Source organism: Terrapene carolina, unplaced genomic scaffold, assembly GCF_002925995.2.
Source record: "Terrapene carolina triunguis isolate 2854851 unplaced genomic scaffold, T_m_triunguis-2.0 Scaffold68, whole genome shotgun sequence".
NCBI classification, from domain to species: domain Eukaryota; kingdom Metazoa; phylum Chordata; order Testudines; family Emydidae; genus Terrapene; species Terrapene triunguis.
The window spans coordinates 831,713-840,753 of NW_020664419.1; the positions used below are offsets into that span (position 1 = coordinate 831,713).

At 50.9% G+C, this 9,041-nt stretch overlaps 1 protein-coding gene across 1 annotated transcript in view; it reads right to left on the bottom strand.

Moving 5' to 3' along the window:
- The window catches only part of ZC3HC1 (zinc finger C3HC-type containing 1), an 18,092-nt gene extending 9,346 nt beyond the window's left edge, over window positions 1–8,746 (bottom strand). The window contains exons 1-6 of the mRNA XM_026648578.2: window positions 8,610–8,746; window positions 5,446–5,557; window positions 5,048–5,198; window positions 2,993–3,076; window positions 2,381–2,508; window positions 638–795 (exon numbers count right to left, since the gene is read on the bottom strand). Coding sequence (XP_026504363.1) covers window positions 638–795; window positions 2,381–2,508; window positions 2,993–3,076; window positions 5,048–5,198; window positions 5,446–5,557; window positions 8,610–8,746 — 770 coding nt within the window. The remainder of the gene's footprint in view (window positions 1–637; window positions 796–2,380; window positions 2,509–2,992; window positions 3,077–5,047; window positions 5,199–5,445; window positions 5,558–8,609) is intronic.
- Window positions 8,747–9,041: the final 295 nt, after the last annotated feature.

A 9,041-nucleotide genomic window follows, 5' to 3' on the forward strand; every position in this document is an offset into this window, starting at 1 on the left:
CCCCCCGTTCCCCGTCCCCCATCCACACCCCCGCCCCCTGACAGGCCCCCCGGGACTCCCACGCTTATCCAACACCCCACCTGTTCCCTGACCGCCCCCCAGAACCTCTGCCCCATCCAACCGCCCTCTGCTTCCTGTCCCCTGACTGTCCCCCGGGACCCTCCGCCCCTTATCCAACCCCTCGGCCCCGGCCCCCTTACCATGCCGCTCAGAGCAGCATGTCTGGCAGCTGCACCACCGGGAGCCAGACACGCTGCCGCGCTGCTCGGCAGGAGTGCACAACCCTGCCACCCAGAGCGCTGCCCGCGTGGCGGCGTGGCTACGGGGGAGGAGGGACAGCGGGGGAGGGGCCGGGGGCTAGCCTCCCCGGCCGGGAGCTCAAGGGCCTGGCAGGACGTGGCCCGCGGGCCGTAGTTTGCCAACCTCTGAGCTAGAGGCTGACACTTTTTAAACACTGGAAGCTCAGGCCCTAGAGAGGCAATATTGGAGAGGACAGTCCTTTGTGCTCCAGCCCCCTCAGTTTCTGACAGGTTTCATAGCAAATTTTAGCAAAGTGCTACCTACATTTTGAAGTGTGTCTCTGATATTTACAAACAGCATTTTAGCTTTCACCGTCCGAGATTAGTCGCCTACTGACCTGTAAGCCCAGCCGCAGAGGGCCAGGATGCAGGCGGGGACATGTACTTGAAAGAGGTCAGAGCCCAATTTCATCGGTGTTTTCTCCCCTTCGGTTTTGCATTCGAGTTCCTCCTCGATCAGATGCAGGAGAAGGCTGATTTTATCTTCTGTCAAGGACTGCAAAGGACACATGACTCAGTCACGGTTTGGGAGGGTCAGGAGCCATGCTTGGGCTCCCTCAAACAGAGTTCCAATACACGGGGCACACGTGGAGCAAAGACTGTCTCTAGTTGTATGGCACCTAGCACAGCGGGGCTCTGATCTCAGCACTACTGTACTACAAATAAATGATTACAATGTTGCAATCAGGAAAGTGGCTATGGGAAAAAATGTCACCTTCTTACTCCTCAGATGGGTTCCCTGGGTGTTTTCAGAATCAGGGCTGCTGACGTTAGCGACTGTTGTAAGGTTCTACTCCTCTTAGCTCTTCAGAACCAACACAGAGAGGGGGATGGATTCTATCCTGCCTCATGCACGAGCAACAGAATCATGAACTAAGTTCTGATCGCCGGACTAACCTCCACCCCCCAGAAGGCCGCACAGGTGAAATGGAAAGTGGAATGTGGCTTGCAGAATCTTCGTTACTGGCGAGGATGCAGGAGCCAGAATGAACCCAGCTTGACTCTCAGATCCCAAAGGGCGGGGGCAGTGTGTGTGTGTGTAAACTGAGTACACTGATGGGGAATCACTGAGACACAATGAGGAAGGAGCCCCAGGGTCCCATTGTCGGGGAGGCCCTTTTCAGAACAGAACATTAGGAAGGACACAGATGGGATACAGAAATGTGCTCAGTGCCCATTGCCTTGGCAACACCTATTGCCCACGCCCCTTATGGCTTTTAAACCTAAGCCAATATATATGCTATCCATGGAGGTAGCTAAGTCAACCATCTCCACTGTTATTCCTTTCCAACCAACTGATGAACCCTTGGTTCCAGCAAATAAGTTCCACCCTGGTGTCATATTGAGAGACAACCAAACACCTGACTATAGCAATGGGCCTTGGTACATGGCTGATGGGCACTAGACCCAGTGCTCTGGGCAACCATTAGAAGATGAGAGTTTATAGGCTGCGACTTTCTGGTCGCTCTATCTTACAATCACCTTGCAGCTAACGAGACAAGGCTGGTGGCTACTTCCTGCTCAGGACACCTCACTGATTAATGCGAGTAACTGTTAATGAGGTGAGGGTCTGCTGGTAGGGCTGGCCTCCTTCCCTCTGCAGCTAAGGGCATGCTGTACAAAAAGGAGTCCCCCGTCTCCTTCCCATGAAGCGTTTCCACATGAAGCAGTGGGAACCGGAGGCTGCTGACATCTTTATGCACATTTGCAACACTGGGACATGTAAACCCACTTTCGGGGGCTGCCTCCCCAAACTGTGCAATTACTGGACACAATTTTGAAAACCGTCTTTAAAAAACCTTAGGAAATTCCACACCAAAACCTCTGTTAGGAGAACGCTGCGGTTGCAAAATGAAGCGCTCAAACATCAGCGAGCGCCTCAGGTTACTCATGCAGACTATTAAAACTGTAGGACGATGCATGCGCAAGGGGCAGAGCTAAGGTTACCCAGGCAACTGTCACTTTAGCCTTTCTTGGCTTCTGACGTCTCAACCTTACTGTCATTTTTATATGGATTTAGATAGTGCCTGGCATCTTCATCTGACCTTTCCCACTTCTCCCAATGGTGAGCACAAACTCACCATATTTTTCAGATCCTCTGGTTTCAGAGAGGGCAGCTGAAGTTCTAGCTGACACAGGCTTTGAAAGCGATCCAGGAAGTCACTGACGAGGGCTATGGGCTCGCCAACCAGTAAAACAGCAAAGCGATCTATTAGGAAGCAAAAAGCAGGAGGCTTCAGTTTCGATGCAGATCCCTGCCCTCTCGTCATTTCACAGAGAGAGAGAGAACAGGCATCAGTGATGCCAAATTAAAAATAAGGGTCTTCCTGCCATTAAAAGGCCAAGCACAAAAAGGAGCATGGACCTACAATTTTGTTCTTTTTCAGGTCACCTTTAAGCCTGATCCATTGCTGAAACGTGGCTCAACTTCCTAGTGAAGTGAGGGCTGTAAAAAAGATAAATTATCTAACCCTTTACACATGCCCTAAGTCATGCAATCCCCTCCACATCCCGATTATAGTTTTTAACAGTCATCTCTCTCTGTAAAAAGGGACTGTAACAACCTCGTAGGTAGGTGCTACTGAAGGCAATGCTATGAGAAGGCCAATACAAAAGGAGAGGGCAGTCAGACCAGAAAGGAAGAAAGAGCATATTCTTGGACTGTTGCCCAGGTTGGACGTAGTGACACCTACCTGGGCAGGGGCTGTCTGGCCAGAAACAGAACTTCTCGTGGGCAGTACACAAAGCTTTCTTCAGCGCCGCACACCTCTCCTTGTCTGAAAGGCAAACAGCACTGAAAGCTAGGTAGCTGCGGGATAATCTTCCACAGGAAGCGTGTGGGACATTTCAATCTAGTTGGACAAAGCTCAGGAGAAGACACCGCACTGGCAGAGGGATGGCTGGAGGAGAGCTAACAGGGTGTCCATAGCTCTAATGTCTAAGGTGGTGTCATTTTGACTGATATTTGCATGGATGGCTGCATACAAATCTGCCCAGCAGAAACCCTGAACAGTTACTGACTGAAGATTTAACGTCTCATCTTAAACCACCTCCCGTTCCTTTCCCCTCGTCCTATAGCAGAACCCCATCCCGTTGGGGGCAGACTGCCTCATACTCTCTGCCCCACCAGCTCTTCTTCCCTGCAGATAACTCTATTGGGCCCCACACTCATTTCTCCCTGCCCTGTCTTACCTTCATCCTTGCTCTCTCTTCCCACACTGGTTCATGCTCTGAGGGAGCAGTCAGGAACCAGCAGCAGTGGGGAGCAGGGCGGGTTACGAGGGAAAGAAGGGGACATTCTCAGCCAGGCAAAACCTATTCCACCTCCCTGCAGCCACAAACCCTCCCACTCCTTTGGCACATTGCTCCCAAGTGGTCACCATGAAACCGTTGGAGTTTGCCAATCCAGGTGATGGGGACTTGGCTAAGGATACATTTAATTCTCCTTTTAAGTTGATCAAACCCCTCCCCCTCTCCTGCCCACAGAACCAAGTCATTTAGTAATAAAATGAAAAAATTCTACCCTGTGCTTTGATCGCCTCAAGTTACTTAGATTGTAAACTCTGTGGGGCAGGGATCACCTGTTTGTTCTGTGTTTGTACAGCGCCTAGCACCGTTGGAGATGCTACAGTAATACAAAGAATATATGATTCTAAGCAGGTACTATTATCAATACACTAATTTGACCAGTAGCTACTTAAAGTGACTATTTAATTAACAATGAGGGGTCAACAGTCTGAATGAAACTGGGGGAAAAAAAAAAAAAGGGCCGAAAAGAGACGCATGATAAAACACAACCACAAGTTGCCTCAATCAGACATCATTAGTAATCCAAGTGTTGGTATGTGTTATGCAACCAATTATATGCCCCCTAGTGGACATGCAAATAACAAGATCAGTTACTTATTTAAAGCAAAGTGATACGAATGGATAAATTATTGTTATTTATCACACGCTGATGTATTCATCTCCATAGTAGCCACAAAAAGGAGAGAGAATCACTGGCCGGAAGCGTTTGCTTGACCAAAAGAAGCTGAAAGCACCAGTTTCAATTGTGGGTGTGGGTTAATATGGTCTCCAGGCAAAGGAATGTACAGGGAAGGAGAGCAAGTTAAAGGGCGGTGAAACCATCGTACTCCAAGGCTAAGGGAAAAACTTGAGATTGGTTGCTAGACTAGAAAAAACAACAAACTCTCTCTACCTGTTATGTTCACTTTATAACTGCTAACAATTCCCCATAAATTCTTTGTTACAAAGGAAATGCCAGACTGGCTCAGAGCAGTGGCCCATTATTATTTGTATGGCCATAGCATCTGGGAGCCCGACGCAAGGACCAGGATACCTTTGTGCTAGGCGCTGTCCAAGCACGGAACAAAAAGATCGTCCCTGCAGTGGTCAGTTACCAGCTGCTTCAGGAGATGGTGCAAGTAACCCTGCAGTGGAATAATCTGCCCCTCGGGAAATCTCTTCCCAGCCCCTGGTAGTAGAGCTCAGTTGATGCCCTCAAGCAGGAGGTTTTATGATCTTTAAAACCCAAGGGTGTTTTTAAACTTGGGTGCATGAACTTAAACATGCTAAACAAGCGGCTCCATTTTCAGAGAGGCCCCAGCTTCCAGAGAAAATACCAAATGTAAATGCCCAAGTATGAATTTAGGTGCCTGCTCTAGGCCCTTTGCCGTGAAATCTGTAGTTTTATTTCCAGATTAGGAACAAAGCGATCAGCCGTACGGAGAGACTGTGGTACGTACACTTGTTGAAGTCAAATGCCAGCTGCAAACTTGCACAGAGGAAGGCCTGGCAGCTGGAGCACTTCAGCATGTCACTCTCTATATTGGTCCATCCATATTTGGCACATATCAGGGGGGACAGCTCATGAGGTTTGCCTGCCCACTTCAAAGAGTGCTCATGTTAAGGACAACAATACAGAGACATCACAACTGTATTCAGCTAAATACTTGGGCCAACCAAACAATTCACCTGGGTCTTTATTGAAGGACACCGTTTCCACCTTTTAAGAAACGGAGTGGCTGGGTGAAGAGACACGCATGGGGACTGACTGACAGGAGAAATTCTGGGTTGGTTTTTGGCGGGAGTGCAGGGGGTAGGTCAGCTTTTGATACAGAAAGCTCAGCACCAAAAAGGATATAGTAAACGTTTCTACTCTGCTGAAGAAGGCTTCTTTACTAGTTGTCTCAAAAGGAAGAGCATCCGTTTGTGAAGAGCCATTAGTTGATTCTGACAAGGCAGATGTGTCCTTTCTAAAATAAAGCAACAGGTCAGCAAGCAAAGTCCCTTTGCCCTCTGTGTAAAGATTTCATTAATGTTCTAGAAAAATGCATATTACCACAACACCTCTACCAATCTCACCCTTCAAGCTTAACCTCCAAACAAATTTCTTCCATAAGCCCTACAAACCCCAGATTCTAAGAAGTGATAACAAAACAAAGGCCAATTAAGAGAAAATGGAACAAAGATGTACACTAAACATCAGCGCTCAAGCTCCTGACACTGATCAGTAATAGCTGGTGATATGCATTTGCCATGAGGGTTCCCCCACCTCTTTCCCAAATCTGGTGAAGTAATATGGAAAACGGATACTAAATCTGAGAACTTTGCAATGGAGCAGCATGATTCAGTGCCTTAAATTGCAGCAAGGGAGGTTTAGGTTGGACATTAGGAAAAACTTTCTAACTATCAGGATAGTTAAGCACTGGCACAAATTGCCTAAGGAGACTGGGGCATCTCCATCATTGGAATTTTTAAGAACAGGTTAGACAAATATCTGTCAGGAATGGTCTAGCTCAGTGGTTCTCAAACTTTTGTACTGGTGACCCCTTTCACATAGCAAGATTATGAGTGTAACCCCCCACTTATAAATTAAAAACACTTGTTTATATATTTAACACTATTATAAATGCTGGAGGAAAAGTTTCAGAGTAGCAGCCGTGTTAGTCTGTATCCGCAAAAAGAACAGGAGTACTTGTGGCACCTTAGAGACTAACAAATTTATTAGAGCATAAGCTTTCGTGGGCTACAACCCACTTCTTCGGATGCATATAGAGTGAAACATTGAGGAGATATATATACACACATACAGAGAGCATGAACAGGTGGGAGTTGTCTTACCAACTCTGAGAGGCCAATTAAGTAAGAGAAAAAAAACTTTTGAGGAAAAGTGGGGTTTGGGGTGGAGGCTGACAGCTCACAACCCCCCATGTAATAACCTCATGAGCCCCTGAGGGGTCCCAATCCCCTGTTTGAGAACCCCTGGTCTAGCTACTACATAGTCTTGCCTTGAGTGCAGGGGACTGGACTAGATAACCTCTCAACCTCAACCCTTCCAGTCCTACAGTTCTAGGATTCTATGACAGGGCACAAGACTGTGAGCAAGACGACACTGTTCTCTTCCCATCTCGAGGCTACATTAGCTTCTGGGGTGAAAAAAAGACTGTGAGGCATTGTAAAAGAAAAAGTGTGAATTTCTTATTTAATATTTCCTTATGGTAGCACCCAGAGGCCTTCACTGAGCCTGTGCTGCTTTTGACACCACCAATAACACCCTCCTTAAAATCTTGTGCTCTGTTGGCTTCTATAACTCTGTCCTCTCCTGGTTCTCCTCCTATTTCTCTAATTTTTCCTTTCGACAACTCCTTTGGTAGGTCTTCCTCCTCCCCTCTCCATGTGAGAGTCCCCCCTTGTCTTGGCCTCTTCTCCCTTTAGATCTTCTTGCTAGATGGTTTCAACCACCAACTTTTCACTGATGAATTACAAACCTTTTTCTTCGTTTGTGAGCCTCCATCCAATTCCACATCAGAGCCTGGTACATAGACTTCACCTACTTGATACGTTGCTGTCAATTTTAAATTAACTTTTTGCCAAATCTGGACTTTTAATATCCTCTCTGAAACCTTCCCCACTCCACCCATTCTTGGTCACCTTTAAAAAATACCACAACCCTCCATGTCACCCCAGCCAAAAAACTTGGGGGCCATCTTCAGCTCCTACACTTCCTCACCACTCATAACCGGGGCTGTGCTTAAGTCTAGCCACACAGGGCGTCAATTTTGATTCTCAATGGGAAAAGAAATCCACTTGAGAGTCAGCTGCTGTAAACACAAAGGCTTGTGCAAACTGGACCCAGTGGTGAGCTGGAGCCAGTTCGCACCGGTTCGCAAGATCCGGTTGTTAAATTTAGAAGTCGGTGTAGAACCGGTTGTTAAAGGGGCCGGCGGGTGAGACCGTCCTGTCCGGCTCGCCTGAGCTCCCAGCAGGGGAGGCTCCCCCGCTTCCCCCCCCCTCGCAGAGCCCCAGCGCACCGCGCCGCTGGCGCCAGCACTCTGGGCAGCTCTGCAGCTCCTGCCACTTTGAACAGCATAGTAAGGGAACCAGGGTTGGGAGGAGGGATTGGATAAGGGGCAGGGAGCGGTTGGAGGGGGCGGAGGTTCGGGGGGGGGCCGGTCAGGGGATGGGGAACAGGGGGGTTGGGTAGGTGTGGGAGTTCTGGGGGTCTGTCGGGGTGGTGGTGGATGGGGTTGGGGCAGTCAGGGGACAGGGAGCGGAGCGAGTTGGGCAGGGGGTGGGATCCTGGGGGGTCGTTAGGGTGGGGGGTCTCAGGAGGGGGGGTGTCAGAAGACAGGGAGCGGGGCGAGTTGGGTAGTGGTCGGGGGGGGGGGAAGACAGGCATGTGGGGCTTGTACTCACTGCGCGGTTCCCTACCAGGTCTTCAGCGGCACTTCGGTGGTGTGGGGGGAGGGGTCTTCACTCGCTCCGGGTAAAGGACCTGCCGCCGAAATGCCGCTGAAAACCCGGAGTGAGTGAAGGCCCCCCGCCAAAGTGCTGCCGGGGACCCGGTAGGGAACCGGTTCTTAGGATTTTGGGAGCTCACCACTGACTGGACCCAACCAAAGGGCTGTCCTGACAACGTGGCAGCGACACTAGGGCCCATCGCAAGGCAAACACCGGCCTCCTCCGAGATGCCAGGGCTGAACGGGCAGACGCCTGCCTTTGGCCAGGCAAACGAGAGGCCTCGGACTACAATGCTCCTAAAGCCTCTGCCAGGTCCATCCCCCCGGACCGCGAGGGATTGGACCACCCGGGGGCCCTCACTCCAGCCCGGCTTGAGAGGGACGCCTCGCCTGTCTGGGCCCATGAGGCCGTGACGGGGCCCACGCTGGGGGCCTGGCTGACCCTGTGGGGGGGCTGCAGCCCCCCCGCCACTGGGCCCAACGCAGGTGCCAAGGGGGGTAACCAGGGAGATGACCCAGGGGCAGCTGTGATGTCCCTCCCCCCGCCCCCCCGATCCCCGCTCACCCCTCCAGGCCGGGCTCCTCCGGGGCGATCCCCCCGTCTATCAGCTCCCGGATCTTCTGCGGGGTGACGGCTGGGGACTTCGGTTTACCCCCGGGCCCCTCCTCGCTCTCCGGGGCAGCAGCGCTGGGCGCCGCCATCTTGGTCCCGTTTGTGTAACCTTCCCCCCCGCGGAGGCGGGAAACAAGGAGCCGGGGAACTACCGTTCCGGCCCCACACGGAGGGCGCTCCAGGGCCCTCTCATCTCCACCCCCACCCCCGGATTAAGGGGAGTAGCCTCCCAGGGGGGCACTGAGCCAGATCCTCCCTCCCCCCTTGTCATAGGGGGAAGCCTCCAAATCCATCCCTAGTACGGGGAGCCTCCCTGACAAGGAGACAGGGCTTGGGAGGAGCATAAGGGGAGTAAAGAGGAGGGTGCGTCTACACTGCACCTGC